The sequence below is a fragment of the Musca domestica genome, unplaced genomic scaffold, assembly GCF_030504385.1.
Source record: "Musca domestica strain aabys unplaced genomic scaffold, Musca_domestica.polishedcontigs.V.1.1 21, whole genome shotgun sequence".
NCBI lineage: Eukaryota > Metazoa > Arthropoda > Insecta > Diptera > Muscidae > Musca > Musca domestica.
Genome location: NW_026712258.1, coordinates 8410257 through 8432703, shown reverse-complemented (window position 1 = coordinate 8432703; position 22447 = coordinate 8410257). Strand labels below are relative to the sequence as shown.

General features: G+C 33.4%; 1 protein-coding gene across 8 annotated transcripts in view; it reads right to left on the bottom strand.

Annotated features, from left to right (window-relative positions):
• The window catches only part of LOC101889985 (glutamine--fructose-6-phosphate aminotransferase [isomerizing] 2), a 36143-nt gene extending 15016 nt beyond the window's left edge, over window positions 1-21127 (bottom strand). For 5 of the 8 annotated variants that reach the window (XM_059122657.1, XM_059122659.1, XM_059122656.1 and 2 more), the window contains exons 1-4: window positions 20876-21126; window positions 9752-9809; window positions 2233-2430; window positions 1851-2164 (exon numbers count right to left, since the gene is read on the bottom strand). In XM_059122657.1, the coding sequence (XP_058978640.1) occupies window positions 1851-2164; window positions 2233-2430; window positions 9752-9758 (519 nt within the window). In that variant the 5' untranslated portion in view covers window positions 9759-9809; window positions 20876-21126. Of the gene's footprint in view, window positions 1-1850; window positions 2165-2232; window positions 2431-9751; window positions 9810-20875 lie in introns of all 8 variants that reach the window. The other 3 variants (XM_011294521.3, XM_059122655.1, XM_059122660.1) reach the window with 2 other exon arrangements.
• Between the last annotated feature and the right edge of the window lie 1320 nt (window positions 21128-22447).

Sequence of the window (22447 nt, the reverse complement as noted above, 5' to 3'; positions counted from 1 at the left end):
TCAACAGTTTAAATAATCACTTCGCAAGTCAAAATACATGTAAATTAACTAACATTTGCTGATGATATACATCTGATACTTTTAATCTTGTTTTTATGGACCCTCAGACACATGGTTATAGGGGATATATATCATTTGATACGGCCAAATGGAGCACAACCATCAAAATATTGGTTTTAGATCCTGGGTATCTTTGGTCAGAATCCATTTCAGAAGATTTGGAGTCAATTGATCGGTGTCCGTCCCCAAGAGATTACCCGATTTCTGATGTATTTCTATCAAACCTATATCGAGGTCGGAGATAGGTCAAATCGGTTCACTCAAAATTCTTAAAGAAAATAATTTACCTATTTAATATGATTAGATTTAATATGATTAACTGTATGTGGTGTTAACTGTTTGCGGGGATACAAGAACATGTGTAAATATTTAAAAAGTCAGTGACTTATTTATTATTTAATGAGCATCACCCCATAGTGGAAGTACCAGAAAGGGTTAGGCGTAGTATCCCGTTCTTACATTGGATCTAATATTAGTAGAAATATTGAGATGAGCGGCAACCCATTCACTTTTCATTCGCTCCACCATAGTATATTAAGTTCGTCATTCGAAATACACATTTTAGACCCCACAAAGTATCTATCTTCTTGATCAGCATAAAATTAATGATTTAACGATGACTGTCGGTCTGTCTGACCGCCCGTCTGTGGAAATCACATCCCAACGAATTGAAGTGGGTTGACAAAATTTTATTCAAATGTGAGTTTCATCAGGCACGTTAGGTATAGCCTCCCTATATTCGGTATTTTGATGATTTTAGCGAAATTTTTCACCGGAATTATTTCAAATTTCGTATTTGAAGTTTCTAATAGGTACTTCAACCTATGACAGAAAATTCCCTATGCTGGTCCACATCTTCGTATAGCTCCCATATAACAGAGCTTCCCTGTATTTGATATTTTGCTGATTTTATTATTCACAGTAATAGTTTCAAAATTCGTATTTGCACTGTGAAACGAGTACTACAACCGGTGACAGAAAATGTCCTACACAGGTCCACGTCTTCGTAAAGCCACCATATAACGGTACCTCCCTTTATTCAGTATTTTGATAATTTTAGCGACAATACTCACCCGAATTGTTTCAAATTTCGTACTTGAAGGTCTTCATGGGTACTACAACCTATGACAATGACCTTTGAAGTATAGCCCCGGTATAAAGGTCATAATTTAAACGGAAGTTATTTAATTTTTCAATTTCCTTCCAAGTGCTGGCAGGGTATTAAAACGTCGGCCCAACCGAACTTTTGGATACATTTCCAAAAACGAGTGCAACGCAAACTTTATTTTTGAATCCGATTTAAGTCAGGTGAGAAAATATACGAAGTAGGTTCCCTCCTTCTTGTACCTTTCTTATACAGGGTTAATTTTTGAATAATTATGAATTTTATTAACTGTCACCACAGCACTCATCGGACAACTACTTCTGATATCTCAAGGAATTTGCTGAAACTTCGTATATCGCAATAGTTTTATCAGACTTTCCAAGGATCTAAATTTATTATATCTTTAAATGAATTTTGAAATGTGCAACACCAAGGTTTGAAACTGGCTTTTAAGTCGGTTACGAACTCAGGGTCTTGTCAAAAAAGCTCAATTCGAGCAAACCCTAGCTCTATACTCGATTTGTGTGCGATAGTCTTAATATCGAGTTACGAAATGTTATAAAGTTGTAATTTACAGGTTCAATACTGTCGATACTTGCTAAGGTTTCAGTCTATTGGTCTAATACAAATAAAATGCCTTACATTTATTCAATCACGAATGTAAACATTTTCACAAACAACTTACCAATTGTTGAATGGCTTGTTCAACTAATTCTCTGAAAGAATAACCGGGATGTTTCTTCCACAAATGATGAACCAATTTGGCTATAACTTCTGTATCAGTGTCTGATTCGAATTCATAACCACGGGTTTCCAAATAAGTCTTTACATCTTTGTAGTTGGTGATAATGCCGTTGTGTACAACAACAAAACTGTTGTCAAAGTCCGAACGTTGGGGATGGGAATTCCTTTCGCAAGGTACACCGTGGGTGGCCCAACGTGTATGTGAAATGCCAACATGTGTAGTTATCGGCTCCTCAAACTCTTTACCGGTGCAACCTTAAAAGTTAATAGGAAAATAGATATGTACAATTCGTCACATATAGTAGTGTGGTGATTATTCATACTTTTTGCAATGGCATCTTCCAAAACCTTTACTTTGCCAACACTCTTGATCATAACAATGTCCTTGGTGTTGGGGCCATCGATGGCAACGCCCGTGGAATCATAGCCACGGTATTCCAAACGTTTCAGGCCATTAACCAATAATTCCAAAACCTCAGCACGAGATTTTGGTGTCATGTAGTTCAAATAAGCGAAAATTCCTGGAAAAGAAAGAAATGTAACGTTAAAAAAATTTGAATAGAAAATGCAGAGCTATAATACAGTATTTGTTAAGGGAAATTCAGTTATCAACTGCAGTATCGTCGTTTTAAAGAATAACTAATAACTTGTTTTTCCCGACTTATTATATATACTCTTTACGGAATGTACGCAATTTAAAGCTCTATCCTATTTCTCATCAACTGTATGCCGTTCAAATTTTGAGTTAATAAATGAGAGGAAGTTTTTGAAGTTGTTACTTGACACAACCTTTAAACTTTTCCACAAAAAAGTGCCAAATAATAATTGAAACTAATTCTTTTGTATTTCACCCCCCGCTTATACCATGCCATGGAAGGGTCGTGTTCGGTGAGATATGAAAACGGCTTTCCTTGGATGCAGCTGAATTGGTCTTTGTAGCTGTTTGGTCCCTCCGTGTATTGTAATATTTTTTCTTTTCCTTCCGTTCTATTTTGCTTTTGTACGATGGTGCAAACGTGATTGAAAAGGATTTATTTTTCTCAAAACGTTTTTCGCTCGCAACCGATTGAAATTTCCGCATGAATAACAGCCAAACACAATGGCAAATCCTAAAAAGGGACTCACAAGGAATAGAGTGGTCAGATTTGATTAATATCATGGCTATTTTTGAAAATGTTTTCCCATGGAATGTTTTCCCAAAAAAAAAGATGTTAGACAAAAGCGCTGATGAACAATGCCACCAACTAACTAACTATACGATGGATGACCTTCAACAATCACACCGCGTTAAGTGGACGATAACCATTTGACATTGTGAAAAAGTGTAACAAGCCAGACCCTAAACCTTCTTCAACATGATGAATGTTTTGGACAAAACTTTGATATGGGAAGGAAATGTAAATCCTTTATTGTAAGAGGAACTAACCAATTAACTGTTAACAACAAATTCCGAGGAAATTTAATCAAAAGTAGTGATTTGAAAAAAAAAGGAAATATTGAAAATTGCGGAATGCAATACAGATGAAATATGTAATTTAACCCGACTGTGGATAGAAGAATTCAAGAATTAGTGAGACTCTCGAATTTTAATTTTTTTTATTGATTTTAAGATTATTTAAAAATAGTATTAATAACCACTTACACTGTGGAATATTCTATAATCAACCTGACCTGATTAAATTTGAAAAATGCAAATCTCAAGGTAGAATCTTAAAATTTAAAAGTTATTAATAACAACACGTTATTTTGTTTAGTTGACACTATTCTCACATTTTTTCTCTGAATATAACTAAGTTTTCCAAAAAAAAAAACATAAATTTATTCTTCCCAAAACCAACAAAATTGACCTATGATTTCAGCATAGTTTAAATATTTTCAAAATTATTTTGATTCTTATTCAAAACAATACATACACGTACAATATCTGTACATATATTTTGACTTTACCAGTCATGCATGAGGAAAACAATTGTATTCAGGTGATTGCTATGGCCTATCTTGTAAACTATTTTATCATGAGTGTATGATTGCATAGAATATTTATCAATGGTAATGTACTAGGGTTACACTGGAGGCGAATCCTTTATGTTTCATAAATTAAAAAAATGGAATTTGCAGAAACATTCAAAGCACGAAGTATCCATCGATACCGTTTTGAAGGAATTATTTCAAAGTGTAAACCCTCTTTGAGAAACCTTCGCAGGTGGCCTATTCATTCACTGAGAAACTACAATGAAAACTGAAGCTAAAATTTCCCAAATTCCAAATGTTACGAGGGAAACCTGCTAAATTCGTATATCAGTTATATAGGTGTGCGAAAAGGGACATAATTGGTCAACTCCCGCATAAAAGCCAACATATTAAACAATCATAACACATATAAAGTGCGAAATGTACTGCCCAATTTCAGTAAAATTTAACGTTCCATTTTTTTGATTAAAATTTATAAAAATCGCAAACCACATAAAAGTGGAACGTTCGATGGATAATATCCATCCATTACCTCCCCCACAAAAGATTGAAATCATGCATTACAATATTTTTGGCAACTTGTCTCTATTGTATTTTTATACAACCCACTATGGTATGGAGGCTATATTAAGCTTATCATACCGTTTATAACATCTGGAAATATACATTGTAGACCCCACAAAGTACATATATATTTTTGATCGGCATAATATTTAATGTCGACTGTCCGTCTGTGAAAATCACTATAGCTTCCCTACGAAATGATGTAGGTTTATAAAACTTTACTCAGCCGGGCCGAACTTACTGCCTTTTTACTTATTATCACTTGTATTCCTTTCACATTTTCTATAGCTACCTCAAGCTATACTTAAAATCTGTAAATTTTCCTTCTATTAAAGTCTAAGAGAACATTTTTTTGGACGCAAAATAAATTCAAAATTCAACCAATCTAATTATCTTAGGAAGAGATATGTGCGTATAAAATCAGAGCATCTGATATGACTCAATAAAATCCAGACTATCTTCAAATAATGTATTTCAGCCCCTGTATCGCACAAATGTCTACCACATTTACTCCCAATCTGGTGCCGCAGCGAGTAAATTGCACTCCAAAGCAGACTTCATTTTACGTCTTGGCGGAATACGGTCAGCCAAAAATAAGCGCCAGACAACAACAGCTTTAGATAACAATCGAACTATCACGAAAAATGAAATAGTTTTACACAAAAACAACTACAATAACAATTGAAATTGTAGCGACATCAAAAGCGCCAGCAACGAACCCATGCATACACGTACACACATACACATGCATATACGTAAGGCTAAAAGTCATGTTGGCAATTTGAGTTAAATATTTATGTGTGCAAGCATAGAATTGGTGCCATTTGATTCTGGACAATCAGATGTAAATTGTAATTTGCAAATTTTCAACAACCGGCTTTGGCTACATTGCCACATGCAAACATTAGCACATACACACGGACGTACATACATACATATGCATATTTATAAACACAGATTTTTGTATATTATTACATTTGTGTGTATCGTTGGCTCCGTACCTCTCGATTTGTTCCAATAACAAGATGGGCAACTTACAGTTCGGGTTTTTCAACAGCTAACTAAACATCGACCGAATGAAATGAGTGGAGTGGGCAAAAATATCAATACTAATCTGCATGAGAAGCGAAAGGGGAAAATCTGCCAAAATCTCGAAACTCGCAACCATAGCATGGAGACAGAGAGAAAGAGAGAGGGAGAGAGAAAGAGAGCTGGATTGTGGTGGTGGGGTCGTTTGAAACCAGTTAATGTAAATATCAGCGTGCAGCAATATTTGAATTGCGAAAAAACGCCAGCAATAGGGTAAGGCACACTTCGAGTGTAAATAGCTATGAATGTGCGGACAAATATTCTTCCGAAGGCATACAGACATATATTTGTATATGGGAATCCATAGTTATGGCTTTAGGTATGAATATGCTTTGGTAAACAGGGCACATGCCGGTAACACCCACAAACGTACCTCGTACTCGAGAAATACACGGGGTTTCTATATGTGTGACAGAGTTGCCAATTTGTTTCATCAAAAGCCATTTAGCGGTAAACATATTCGGTGCAGCAGTTTTGAAATAAATTGAACTAGGAACAAATTACTGGGTGCAAAGAAGCACAATCACGGGATTTTTGACGAAGTAAACGAAGAATCAAGATTAAGATTTGTGTCGACTTGATGCAAAGTTAGGAATAAATCTTTGTATATATTTTATTATTACTATGGGGAAGTAAAATCGGTAAATATTTTTGACCTTACCTACGATAGTACTAGGAGGTACAGAAATAATCAAATCGGATACTAAGCGGATACCCCCTGAAAATTTCGAACTTTTGTGGGGATGTCTTAAAAAGAGTGGACCCATATCTATCTTCTATCTTCATGATGAAAATAATATTGGTTAGAATATTGAGTAATCTGTAGCTTGAGGAAAAGGCCTGCTTTCCTTCACATAATATAAAATATTTATCCTCCCCGAACCAAAAGAAAAGAGCCCAAATGTTAAATTTACGCACGCGTCATATAAATATTACGATATGTTTGAATTAATCGGATACTATATTTTTTTATAGAAGCTATATGTGTTTATATGTTGAAAATTTTGGATATCGTACGACGCTGTAAAACATACTAACATGACTAAACAAACTGACATGACTAGATTCGATTCGTTATTTCGTCCGCATAAAATAAGTCTTAACCCTCTATATATAGACTTGATAGTACAACAAGTAAATAAACATACCATCCACTATTCGGTAATGAAACCATTTTTATGCAAAAGTATCTGGATTTAATCTTGTTCCAGTTTTAACTAAGAACTCCAGTAAGATCGGTAGGAGAAAACAGAAGGAATTATCATAAAAACAATATAAGGCTTACGGCCATTATATGAGGGCCATACTAAAGCAGCCATACTTAAACACCAAATTGGACACAATTTCGTTAGTAAATTTGACTAGGATTATCAAACTACCGAATATCGGTCTATATATTAGATAAAAATTACCGAAGCTTTGTATAAAGAAGACCATTGATTAATATGGCCAATGCTTTGACACCGGGGCTAGAACCCATTACGAACTACAAATACCAATTTTTAGACAAATCCATGGAAATGTAGCTAAAACCATCAAAATACGGAAGTTCGGGAGTTACCGTTATATGGGGGCTATACGATAACGTGGACCTATATAACCATTGTTCTGTCACCAAAGCTGGAACCCATTACAAATAACAAAATACTATTTTTTAGACAAACCCGTGAAAAATGTGGCAAAAATCATTAAAATGCCGTGGACCGATATATCTCATTTTCAATACCAACCATCCTAGACAAAATACAAACTACTGCGCCAAATTTTAAAGATCTACGTCAAATATTGTGGTCTGTATCGTGATTTCGACAGACGGACGGAGAGACAGACAGACGGACATCGTTAAATCGACTTAGAATTTTATGCTGATCATGAATATATATTCCTTATGTGGTCTATGACGAATATTTAGAGGTGTTGCAAACGGTAGAGGGTATACAAATTATGTGATGTCCGTTGGAATCAATATTTTAGAATTTCAAAAAAGTGGGAAGTTGTATTTGCCTGGCGCATGTCTATTTGTAAAAATCTCAATTTTACAAAAGCTATACGATTTTTTCAACTTTTTGCGAGTATTTCCAGCTTTACACATTTAACCACATCTCGATGTCTGCATTTAAACAGGAATGACAGCATTTCTTTAAAAAAAACTTATTTAATTTGAGTAACTCGAAAAAATTTGGAAACATTGAGAAAAAGAATTTAGGAGAAATCGTGCACAAATCAGCAGAACTTTGATTTTTCTTTTTGAGACTCGAATATGGCATGATGTCGAAAATAGGAAAATTTTTCGGAATGCAGTACAAAATAACCAGTTTTTTGAATGTTGACTACAGAAAACGTGTACAAACGTCTAGATAAGTTATGTTAAAAGATGACATTTTACGTCGATGACATGAAGTCGTCTTGTGTAGACCACAACACCTAACTTTTATCAAGATATTTGGGAGTATTAAAGAATATCGTCCTTTGACAACATGGACTATATTGGACTTGAATTCCTGCTCTCAAGTGAGCAGGGAGTTATTAAAACATAATTAATGGTGACAGTTAGATAAAGACCCTTTAGCGAATAACCATTACATATTTCGCATTTTCCCTCTAAATATGAATCATGGTATCAATTGCGAAAAGGTCAGACCAATTTCAGTCAGATGGCAACACTGTTACTGCATCTATAAGTTTGCAAATTTATATCTTGGTTCTATTGCGACTTTTGTTTTATGCTTTTTGCTACTCCACGTCGTGAAACACAGTCTCAATCAGGTTTCTGTTTCTCATTGTGGATTTCCTCATGAAATGTAATTCAGGTTTTGACTTCTTGCAAAACTTCTGTCATATAATTTTATTTTAATTCCATTCGTTGTTGTTGTTGTATCTTTTTTGTTTGTACCTAAAACTCGAACAGCTAATTTGGTTGCTATCTCACTCTGTGTCTGCCTGGTCTAGGTTGGTTAACTGGCTGACTGACTGACTGGCTGGCTGAATGTTACTGTGCTATCGTTATTATTAGATTTTTATTTCGTTATTTCTATCGCACTGACGGCGAGGGAGGTCGAAGTGGGTGTATTTGTTTTTGGTATGGAATTGAAATTGGTAACACACCCGCTTTTGCTAAATGTGAACGTGTCTGAGATAAATTTATCCAACACCAAATTAAAGCCGCACAACAAAGTTATAACAACAGACCCTAACTACCGTCACAGCTATGGCCCTAGTAAATAAAATGAACTGAAAAAACGAAACAAAACAAAAAAATCCATCGTCAACAACAACACGCAGCAAATAGACCCAGTACCACTAAAATCCAATTGATTTTTTTTCGGGCGAGTGAATGGTAATGGTGTGCGGGATAATATTGCACATTTATTGCATAATAATTATTTGTTTCTCTTCGCTCGGTACATTCACAATTTAAAGTTTGACTCAATCAGTTCGTGTGGATATTTTCGTAATAAAAATTGAACTAAAAAACATTTTCAATTTAGCCAATCATCCAACGACATAGGTACATGTATGTATGTCTGCATGTACACTGCCGTTACAATAAAAGTAAAATCATGTTTAATGGTACGTTTCGATAAATGTAAAATGTCGAGGTTAAGCTAGTTAACCTAATTGGGTACAAGTCGAAATTGCCACATTTATGTTTGTTATTAATCCAAAGAAACTGCTCTGAAAAAAGGGAAACAAAAGGCATAACAAAGAGATTAATTCTACAAATAAAGCATCCCTGTGTCCCTGTCAGAATTACTTTCCGAATAGAATCTCTAATTAACGTTTGTACAAATCATATGTCCGAATGATCAATGAAAACAAATATTTAACTTAATTTAATTTTTAATCCTAAAAACGTTTCATTTACAAATTCGAAACGAAAATCTACCATTTCCCGATGGTGGTCTTTAATAATGAATTTGCTGGATGGAACTTGCTGCTGAATGTAAACTAATCATAAGCATGTATGGAATAAAACGGCACGTTTCCATGTCCATGCCATGAACATGGTCGAGAGGAACTCGAAAGTGACTATGACAGTTCGTAAATAACCGGAGGCGTATAACATTTTGTCATTTCATTATTTTTCCATTAATTAAAATTTGTTATGGGTTTCACATTTAAACACGACATTTCGCTCTTCTTCTCCTCCTTCGGTTGACTGTCATTTCATTAAAATGAAATAAAAACTTTAGGTATTCTCTTGTTGCTCGCACTTACCGCACATTGTGTTGTATTCAGTATTCAATTAATTCCTCCGAAATGAATGTTAAAAAATCTGCAAATAAAGAGAATTAAAAGGAATATTAAAACAAAGGATTTCCCAATCATGGAGTTAAATCGAATTAAATGTAAGGAAACAAACAAAAAAAAACTATTTTGTTTAAATAATTGTGTTTTGTGGATAATTGTCATACACGGAAGTGGTGGCGGATTGCACTTGAAATTAAAACCTAGAAATGTTTTTATATTATGTTTACAGCATTGGGAGATTTCTCGACTTGCAGTCTAAAGTGCAGGGAGTTAGTCTTTTAAAATATATTGAAATTAATATTCTTTTTCCCGCCCATTTCATCGTCCGATTGCTACAAATTTAAATCATTATTGTTAATTAACAAGTAAAAAAGCAGCTAAGTTCGGTCGGGCCGAACTTTTAATACCCTCCACCATTTCGAAAGAAATTGAAAAATTTCAAAAAAAAAAAAAAATCCGAGAACTACCACTTAAATGAAAACCGTTATATGTGGACTATACAAAGACGTGGACCTGCATATAAAAATTTTTATCATAGACTACAGTCTATCAGGAACTTCAAATACGAAATTTGTTACAATGACGGTGAATAATGTCGCAAAAATCATGAAAATACGGAGTATAGGGAGATACCATCATATGGAGGCTATACGAAGATGTGGATCTGCATACGAATTTTTTGCCATAAGTTGTAGTACCCATTAAGATCTTTCAATACGAAATTCGAAACGATTCCGGTGAATAATGTTGCTGAAATCGTCAAAATACCGACTATCGGAAGGTACCGTTATATGGGGCCTATACGAAGACGTGGACTGCATATTTTTGTCATAGGCTGTGGTACCCATTATGAACTTCAAATACGAAATTCGAAATAATTCTGGTAAATAATGTCGCTAAAATAATGAAAATACCGAATATCGGGAGGTACGTTATATGAGGGCTATACGAAAACGTGGACCGACATGGTCCATTTAAGAACTTAACCTGCCTACTGGTAAACTATTCATGTATGCAATTCGTTCGAAAGATGGCGTGATTACAACAGACAGACGGACAGAGAGACAGGCGGACATCACTAGATCGCCTTAGAATTTTACGCTGATCCAAAATATATATACTTTGTAGGGTCTATTATGAATAATTCGAGGAGTTACAAACGGAATGACAAAGTTATTCCTCCATAGAATGGCGAATGGTATAAAAAAGAGAATAAATAATAATAAACGGATTTGATTCATCCACTATATGAAATCCAAGAATATGTACGCAACAGCTACATAAAAAGCTGAACTCAATCTCTCCCATTAGAATAACAATCGCCGTTATTCTCATTGTCTGTGATAGGTTTATCTACGAGCATTATTAATATTCCCTGCATGAAGAAGGGGTTTCCCAAACCGTGTACTATGTTTTTTTTTAGAATTGTACAAAATTACGGTGAAATGCTCTTATCATTTTGATTATCAATTTTGTTAATTCGACAATTCGCTAAGAGGGTCGTATATAGATAAGGGTATCCGTGAAAACAATTAATATTAATTTTATGGTTTTCAATTAACTCAATTTTAATAAGAACTGCACCCATAATATTTAATTAATTAATCTGATTTTTGTAATTTTTAAATGTAAATGAAAAAATAGGCAAGCTTGCGCGTTTCCTTCCGAATTTGTAATTCCGTACATTTTTATCGTTCTGAAAAAAAAGTAGTCGGGAAATGTGTGTTGAAAAATATGATACATTTGCGTGAAAAAAAACATTTAAAGTGTCATATAAATTGGTTTTCTAATAAAGTTAAGAACAAAAAAAAAAAAAAGAATTCTATAAATCAGACCTCCGAAGAAACATCAAAACCTGTTTGCAAAGTATTCCTTTTTTTACAAAATAATTTTTCACCTCTCATTTACCAAAAACGTCCACTCTTCGAGAAATCCTGCTCGCGAGCAAATTTCGTTCCCGAGTGAAAATGAGCAAAGCTGTGCTCTATTATATATCTGAATCATTAGGGTTTGCTAGGAGAAATAGATTAGACAGTTATACCATAGACAAATTAAGGTATAGACTAAAAAGTTTTAAAATTTTCCCCTTCCGGCAGATGTCACTATTGTTGATCTTGGGCCAGTCAAGTCACTCAGGGCTAGTGAAGTCACTCGACTTCGAAAACAATTTATTCATTTTTCTGCTATTTAAGTTCTATACCATAGACAAATTAAGGTATAGACTAAAAAGTTGTCTCATCTGTTATCTTCGAAAAAAGTGCTTCAATAGATGTCGTTCATGCTGTGAGAGAGCAAAAGTCTATTCACTCAATTCTCTCAAAATACAAAATATAGAATATTTTTATGATTTATTATTATTTATCAATTGAAAATGAAACAGTGCCTATGTTTACATTTACATTGCCCAACTATATCGTAAAATATAAAAATATAAAGCTTAAATAGCAGAAAAATGAATAAATTTTTTTCGAAGTCGAGTGACTTCACTAGCCTTGAGTGACTTCACTGGCCCAAGATAAACCGTAGCGACATCTGCCGGAAGGGGTAAATTTTAAAACTTTTTAGTCTATACCTTAATTTGTCTATGGTTATACTTTTAAATGATAAAAAAATGATGTTTACAATCAAAAGCTCTGCATAGAATTTTATGCTGCTCAAGAATATATACATTTTATGGGGTCTAAAACTTATATTTGTTATAAGTGAAATGACTGTGGTGGAGGGTATGAAATTAGAACTATATGAAAACCTAGGATCATGTATATAATTTTATACCGGAGGGGATGGTAATCTTTTGCGTACTTCAAATACCAAAAAAAATCATCACAAGGTTCAGTTAAATGGGGTAATACGACAGTTATATACCAAGAACTTCCTTCCGAGAACTTTGAAAATATACTTTAAAAAAGGCACTACCTTTAAAAGCCAATACCTAAAATTTTTTAAATGATAAACTATGTACAACTTAAGAATTCGATAAAAATTCGATCATTTTTCAATATGGGTAATTTTGGAATATTAATAAGTAGAATTCAATCTCGGAAAACGTCTAGGATTTTTTTGGTATGTACAAGTTCCTACTTTCCCCACAATTATCGTAATCAAGAGTAAACCCTTAACCGTTTCTATAGATGACATGAAGTTTTTGATTAAAAATAACGTATAAAACTTGTCCATAGAATTTGGACACCACTTTTAATGCAAAAACGATTATTTTAAATATTGAATTCCAATCGATATCCAGCAATGCAGAGCCGATTGTATGGGTTTCGCCTATTTGTTCTTTCCCACACCACCAGAACTTTCTTCAACCTAAACCGACGTTGTTAATTCTTTGGCTTTCTCATTCAATGGCCACTTCAATGAGAATGATTACGCATATTGATTGTCTGGCTGACTTGAAAAACGTCACGTAAAGGTCTTAGTCCGTAGAATATTATAACGGTATTTTGTAAATAAACATGTTATGAATGTTTAATGTCAATGGGGTTTCTTTGGCCCGCCGATATATTCTTAAGAAATATGCCGCTACAATCATTCGCTTACACCCCGACATACATAGACAAGTATGTAATCTATTGTTGTGTTTTCGGTCTACGTTTTGATTTGATTTTAGGTCAAGGTCAGTCACAGGACTTTTTCGGTTTGAAATCTGCAAAATGTTGACAAATAAAAGTGACATATGGTTTCGTCAATCGGCCTCAAAAAAGTCGACAAGAACTGTCAATTAGATATGAAGTGAATTTGTCTCGCAAGTTAATGATTTGGACAGGATGTAGTGCTTTTAAGATTTCCCAAATAAGAAGACAAACAATTCCTTATCATTTGTATTTGAATCAGGTAAAGGTTTTGATTGATTATTGTAATGGAAACAATATATATGCATGTATATTTGTATGTGTTTGGTTGTGTGTGTTAGATTTTTAGGCCGAATTGATAAATAAAGAAGCCATACAGAGAGGTTTGATTGATTTCATTGTATAGATGGAATCGTTTTGAAAGGAGCCAGGTGATTGTGAGCTTGGACATTTGATTATTAGATTTCATGTGAAATTCTCAGTAGGTAAATTGAATGCACAGCTAAATGAATGTGTAGACAACGAATTTGTCAAAAATGTTATGGTCAACTGACTTAAACCGGTAAATTCAAAATGATTCGTAGAAAATCCTTGGCCAGATATCTATCTGAAAAAAGAAACGTCGTAAGTCCTACATTTACGTGCGTTTGTTTTCGAAAACTGGAAAAATTAAGAAAACGGTGTTATTTCGGCTTTTGAAGTTTTTTTTTTAGCAAAAATGCAAGATGTTTGAAAGATGTATCCTTCTGTTTTTTTGCTAATTCTCTTTTTTATCATAAAATCGCAGTTTATAAAAAAAATCCAATCTGTCTGCTTTTTTGTTCAAAACATACCACATTTGTTGAGCTTTGACCAAATGCGGATGAAATATAACAATAACCATTTGAAATAATACATATTTTATTGAATATGAAATTACTCTGACATATGGAAATTAAATAAAAGGACATGAAGGAAAAAACTGTAACGTTTTTGTTGCCCAGTCATATTTTATTGTCATTGAACACTGCTTAATTTAATTTGAAATAAATTCCAATGATTTATATTGAACATTAACATGATTACTTTTACATAATGTCAAACTTCATTGTTAAATTACTAAGCATTATAAAAAATAAAACAAAAAAAAAACAAGTATACACATGTTTCTGTTTAAATGAAATTCAACATTTTATAGATAATTTATTAAATGGATACTTTAAAGTACAAACATATGTTTGTGTGTGTGTGTGTGCAACTGAGTCGGCAGTGAAAGATGTAATTAGTCATTTACCACGCAATTTGCCAATAATCTGCCCCAATTTAGTATTGTAATTATAACAAGGCAATATCCAAAATTATTAATTAATTAATTCAGTTTAAAATCTATTGTGTTTTAACAATTTGCCAAAAGAGCGTTATATTTATATCCGTAATATAAAATCTGTAAAAAAAATAAATTAAATTTTTAAACAAGCATAAAATATGCTGCGAAATAACATTAAGGTGATTCGATTTCTCAATATGTTTGGTAACATTTCCCTAATAACTTACGAATCAAATTTGTACGTATCTTAGATAAAGTTCGAAGATGGGACAGATCAGACCAACCAATCGGGTACCTACCCCTCACTGGTACCTACCCCTTAACTATCCCTTACTAAAATATTCCAATTGTAGGAACATTGTCTGTGTTTGTATTTTAACAAATCATCAGCCAAAGTGTCGATGTGTCGATTTTGAGGAATATGAATATGAGCCCCCATTTTCTTGAAAAAACGTGTAGAAATGTTCATCATTTCGATTTTGTTCATATATGTATTTAGTAGAGCACCCGTAAAAATATTTTTATTGGAAATTGATGTGAAGTAGATCCTACTAACTATGAACCTTATTTAAATGAGTGTCATGGCTTGAGACTAGTAACAATTTGGGAACTATATTCAACTCTGTATCGACTTTCCTATATATATCCTATTTGGGCTGATATTACATATATTGTTCACAATAACCGTAAAATCAGATGAAGTTGCATATCGAAGGTATATATAAAAATCTGAACCGATTTCGATACAATTTGGCAGAGGTATTTCTATACGATACCAAATATCGTTGTTGTGGAGTGCATATTACGCATGTTAGGGACTTAAACCTCAGATCATATGGGAGCTATAAATATATATGGGAGCCACATATATATTGGAGCTATAGATATATTTGAACCGATTTTCATCAATTTGAAGTACTTGCTTCCTGGCTGAATTCAGTTTGAATTTCCAAGATTCAGTTCATTGGCCATAACCCTATATCGTTTAAATATATATATGGGAGGTATATCTAAATTTGAACTGATTCCCACCAATTTCAATAGGGGTTCGTCCTTATGCCAAATAAATATTGTTTGGAACTTTTCATCTCAATCGGATTGTTCATAAAATACATGGACAGACGGACGGACACGCATAAATCGACTCATGTTACAAACAAATGCAAAGTGTGGTGTAGGGTATAAGAAGCGAATGACATTGAATTGCATTTAATATTGAATCAATGTAAACCTATTATTAATTTTCTATCCTCCTGCTTACAGCTTATAATATTTTCCTGCAATATTCGAATGAAAAATACGGTTTGATTTGAGAGATATTTATCCTCAAAATAATGTCATATTTGTTGTTAGTGGTGCAAATCTTAAATGACTTTTATGCCATGTACTGTGCATATCGACACTACAATTTTGTACATTATAAAATGAATTCCCGTGATGAGTACGCAAACATTTTTATTTTTTAAAGATGTTTGTTTGTATGAATTTGTCTCTCTCTGGCGGCGAAAAAGAGACCACGAATGCACCCTATTTACGACTCTGCTACCTATTGATGTTCGTATTGCCATAACAGTAGCTCAACGCCGCTATGTTCATTCTAGTTAGTGTAATGCTACGTCACGAGTATTTATCCAATTAAAAGAGAAATTGTTTCTGATACAACACTCCCATGCATGGCACCGGCCACAAGTACACAAACCTAACAGTGCCAACGTCTTATCATTTTTATCAACCCAGCTCCATTTCCGTAAGCAATTAAATAAATATATAAACAAATGCTGTATTGTTTGCTTGTTTTAGAACATACACACAAAACGCTCACACCCCCACATACCCTTTTCCATCGCAGGCAATAATATACATTTATGAGAACAAGCTTCGGAAAAAAAAAAAACACAAAAAAATCACAACCCAGACGACAACAATCAATTTCCTAAAATCATTTCCAAGTAAATTGGAAACGAGCAGAAAAGTTTCCCCTTCAACAAGATACCCGTACTTTTACTTAAAAATACTTCAAAAACTTTATTCTGTGAAAAGGAGAAGAAAAAAACGTGTAGATACTTTTGATAAGAGGAAGATAAGAGACAAAGTCAAATAACAAGAACACATTAGGAAGAACAATTTTTAATATTTGTCGTCATAATTGTGCTGCAAATAATTGTTGTATTAATGACTAAAGTTTTTTTCCCGAGTGTGCAGAATGCTGCAATTGCCAATAGAACTGAGCACAGTGGAGCAAAATTTTTCAGTTTTTGACATTTTATTTTTAAACTTTTGCTAACTGTATCGCCAGCAGTCATAGTTGAAATAATCGCGGTATAGATCTATTAGGTTTGCAATTAGGAAAGTAGGCTTTTGAAATGCACAGTACACATTAATACCATATAGAGTATTTCTTGAAATAGTAAATCTGGCAATTTTAGAGTTTTTTTTTTTAATATTGTATTATGTTAAAATGTGTGTTTAAATTAACTACTCTGCGGGAAATATCGAAAATGTTGCTTAAAGGCTGCTTAAAGACATGAACCGATGTGATCGAAATTTGTATCACTCCATTGTAGTCGGAAATTTAAATTTAGGGGACTTAAATACGTAATTGAAAGGAGAAACATATATTTAAGCTAAAGCGAAATCGGATGAAGATACATATATTTATTCTAGACTGAAATCGGCCATTTGTTCCAAAATAATTCTTATTATGGGTATATATTACACATTTGGTGCACAATAAACGTGAAATCGGGCGATGATATATGGGAGCTATATCTAAATCTGTTCTGTTTATCAGTCTGATTAGGTTGAAAGTAATAGATTACTCATCAAAAAATTACAAAGCAAAACAATGTATTTTTCTCATTACCAAGTAATAAGTAACGTTGGCATAGAATGTGCGGGTATGCTAGGTGGTGACTTCGAAACTCGGTGGCACAAACGAAAATAAACAAACGTTTATATTCGACACAATGGGATAATGTGTAGAGTGTTTAAGTACAAATCATAAGGGTGTGAGTTCAATTCCAGGAGTTGACAAACCAAAAAGTGGAAATATAATTTCCAAATATAAAACAAATACTATATTTCTACTCATTTGTCAAAATGCCTCAAATATTACAAAAACTGGTGTTGGAAAATCGGTATTTGTCGTCCCTTTTCTCTAGAGACCTAAGATACGGTCAATAACAAAATGTGAACCTATATAGACAATTTTCTACTGCAAGGATTGTTCTGTATTGCGAACCTGAAATACAATGTATGATTTAATTACTTAATTTTCGTTTTTAAGCAAAATTTGATTATAATAATAATTTAAAGTTCAAAGGACTAAAGATGCCAAAGCATTTGTATCTTTTAAACTCGGACTTGTATTGCGCATTTGGTGCAAAATTAACTTGACATCAGATAAAGATATATATGGGAGCAATATTCAACACTGAGCCGATCTCGATAAAATTTGTCAAAGATATTTCTGAGCTGTATTTGATATTTTTCCTTGAATATCGTTGTTACGGAGTGCATATTACGGCTGTGTGTAACAAATACAACAAATCGGATGAACAATATATATGGGAGCTATAGCTATATCTGAACCAAATTTGATATACTAGCTTCTAGACTCAATTCGGTCGTAAGTGCCAAATTCCATCCTATTTGGACAAATATTAGACGTTTGATGCACAATAAAAGGTAAATCGGACGAAGTTATATATGGGAGATATATCCAAATTCGAACCGATCTCGATAAAATTTAGCAAAGGTATTTCTGAGCTGTATTTGACATAGGGTAAGTGTGCCTAAGTTCGGCATGTCCCAGTAGTCGGCACTTTTTATTTTTAAGCCCAAATAAATGAAACTATTGTAACTAAATGTATTTTGTTTACTTCAAATATATTGTCAGCTATCTTTGTGCACAATTTCGCTATGAAAAGATGAATTATTCTAATGAAAATTAAATTTTTGTCCGTGAAGGTCCTCAACAATCCATATTCTTAAGAAAAGTACAATAAAGACGTCGAATCAGTTTAATAAACAAATATATTATATTTTAATGAATTAATTTATTATTATTATTAATTATTCTTACAGAAAAATTGGTATGCCGACTGTTGGAAAATGCCATACCGACAATTGGCAAGTGGTACCGACTACTGGCAAAAAAACATTGTTTTAATAAAACAACAAATTTATGAAATTTAATAAAAAGTTATTAAAACTTTATTTATTATTGCAAAAACTATACAAAATTTCCAATCTGAACAAATGGTGAGCGATTAAAAACGCGAAAATCCTAAAAGTGCCGACTACTGGTACACTTACCCTATTTCCCAAAATATTGTTACAGAGTTTATATTGCGGCTGCGGATGAACAATATATGTTGGAGCTATAGCTATATCTGAACCGATTTCGATCAAATTTGGCATACTTATTTTCAATCCTAATTTGGCTGTATGTGCAAAATTCCATACTATTCGGGCTGACACCACACATTTGGTGCACAATAAAAGGCAAATCGGACGAAGATATATATGGTAGCGATATATTTAAATTTTTACCAATTATGTCCAATTTCAATAGAGTTCGTCCTTGGGCCAAACAAATGATTTGTGCAAAATTTCATCTGGATCGGGCAATAAATGAGAACTGTACTATGATTACAAAAATACATGGACAGACGGACGGACGGACATGCATAAATCGCCTCAGAATGTGATTCTATGCAGATCAGCTAAAGGAACTATGGGTCTATCTCGTTTCCTTTTGCCTGTTACAAACAAATGCACAAAGACATAATACCCTGACCACCTTGTGGTGTAGATAGACTTTTGAGAAATGTTGGTCACCTCTGGGTAATGCAAATCAATTCTAAATATTTTAAAACAACGAATGTGTGTATATCAAACTATCTAATTCAAATCCAATTTTTGGTAAATTTTTGCTTATATAAATGAATTATTAAAATCAAGTATTTTTTCTTAATTATCAATTGATTAATTATTCAAGATCGTCCAATTTTTGTTGTTCGTTATTTTACATGCATTTCTATATCAACTTGTTTTACTTTTCTAGAAATATCTTTTTTAATTATGGAACAAAATTCGATTTGACATTTTGTCTAATTTTGTAAAAACAAAAAACGAAAACCAAATCAGACCATATGCGACATTTTTACCTTTCTGGAATGTACCTTTAACATTGCTATGATGTAAGTAGATGAAGAAAATAAAAAGCAACACGTTTCAGTGATTATTCATCGATCGTAGAAGTACTTTTGTGACATTTACTTTGAATTGAGGTAATGTCTAGCCCTACAATAACAATGCAGCCAATTGAAATGCAACTGTAGTGGCACCCACTTAAATGCACTTTATTGCATTCGATGGTCTGTAGTTAAATGACCTCTTTGATTAGATAGAACTCTTTGGATGTGTGTCTAGTTGGACAAAATCAGCCTGAACACAATTAAAATGTGTAAACGGCAGGTGTTTCAGTATTGTAGTAATTTCTCACCAAAGAAGCAGACATAAATTAATTTAACTTTGCCGTCTCCCGAAGAAGAGTTGAATTACTCAATTGGACATTTGAAAGTTTGTCCACGTACAAAAGTAATAAAAACAGCTGATTGGTATGGAACAACGGTTGGCATGCAGACTCTATTGAATAACATAAAATATGTCTGTCTGAAATATTTATTATTGAGTCGAAAATAAGTGAATGTCAATTATTAAGCCTTTGGTTATTTAAATCTTCAAATCAAACCATCCAGAGATTTGACAACATAACCAAATTAAAAAATCATTATTAAATTATATCCGATCCACTGTACATTGTTGTCATATTCAGAAACGATTTGTTTGTTTATTTTTTCGTTTTTCATTAAAATGTAGATAAACCCAAGCGCAAAGTTAGGCAATATGATAACTTTATGTAATAACTTCGCGGTAGTACATAATTCACAATCTGAGGCCGGTTTCTTGAAAGCAAATTCTTTTTGTTTTATTTGCACGCTGATTTGAATTTTAGCAGTATCAAAATAAAGTCAATGGGCGCACTACCACACATTCCGCCATCAAATATCCAGTCAATGTCAGAAGCGAGATGCGTTGTCAAAACACAGATGTATGTACATATTTTAGTGTATCCGCTTCGAACAAGGTAATGCCACAAAAGCAGATTTCGAGGAAAACTATTCTCTGATAAATGTTTACCGTTTTGTTGATTCTATTCCGTTTCTGTTTGTGTTTTTTTTTTTCTTGCAAAATTGTTTTGTTTCTGATGATCGCCGTTGTTATTTGTTTGTTTTGCTTTTTTGTTTTAGTCTTTTCTTCTTTTCTGTTTTTTTTTTTTTTTTTTTGTTTGCTTTTTTCTTTCACGAAACACTAACACGGAAACTGAACTGAACCCACTTAGTTCGCGTCTTAATTAACACTGAGTCCAAATCGAAAAGTATCGCGAGCAAAATGCTTCACTTTTATAGCAAAAGTCGGTACCAGCGATCCAAAAGTTAACGCGCCAACGTCGACTGAGGTGATCGTGTTCCACACGTATTGGTGGTATTTGGTTGGTGGTAACGCCAGTGGCAGCAGTGCCAGCAACCGCTTAAAAACAAGTTAACAACTTGTTGCTATTGTGTTTATGGAAAAGTGAATATGTGCGACCGGTGTGTGATCAAACAAACAAACAAACCGAACGTATATATGCATGCGCGAGTGATGTGGAAAATGTTGACAAGTAACCGAACTCTTCGAATCGATCACTTCTCGAATACAACCAATGCCCATTCGTTGGATTTACTGTCAACCGGGTGGTTGTTCCGTTGTTTTTGTTGGTGTACGTACACACAAGCATGGAAGTAGGTTTATGTGTCTCTTGTTGTGGCAAACCATGAGTCAGAAAATCACTTGCTATCAAACCACATCATAAAAAAGAATTCAATTCAACGATTGCTGGGCGGTAGCATAGAATAGGTTGATATGTACAATTGTACGTACGTGCGTGCGTGAGTAAATAAACACAAAAGTATGTATGTATGTTTGACTTGTAATCAAACTAACCCGATTACTGCTGACGTATGATTAATGTGTACTCGCAGTCAGTGATAGTGTGGCGTTTTAGCCACAAACCACACTGGGTTAACCGGTAACTTTGTTCAATTGTCTCCTACTCTCCATGGCTCTCTTCTTTCTCACTCTTTACACACCTAACTTCACAAACAGGTTTTGGTTGCAAAGCAACAAGTTGGCAATTGGCAGCAACGAACAGTGATGTTAACACTTTTTAGAATATTTAAATAACATAAGTCAATCAAGGCAGTACATTTGTTGAATGAAAGAAATGAATACATTGCAAGTGAAGAATATCAAAAGCAAATATATCTTTATTCAATATCTAACCATTTGGTCAACTAAAATTATTTTCAAAAAAAAAAAAAAATAAAAAAATAAATAAATAATAATAAATAAAGAAATAAATGAGTTTCAATTTAAAGGTTTGTAATAGAAAAATATTTGGAATTGATATTTCGAAAATTGGTCTAAAACGACTATTCCAGTTGGTGATAATCAATGTAGCTCGATTTAGTTGTAGCTCCCATATGAAATTATCTTCACTTTCACATTTTTTGTGAACCAAATGCGTAATATATCTTCAAATAAGTTGGACTAAAGACTAAATTCTACATAGAAATATGCCGGACAAGTTCAAAGAAAATCAGTTCAAATATAGCTGCATCATACACTGAAAGAAAAATGCTTCGTTGTATAAATGAACCGGTTTCGTTG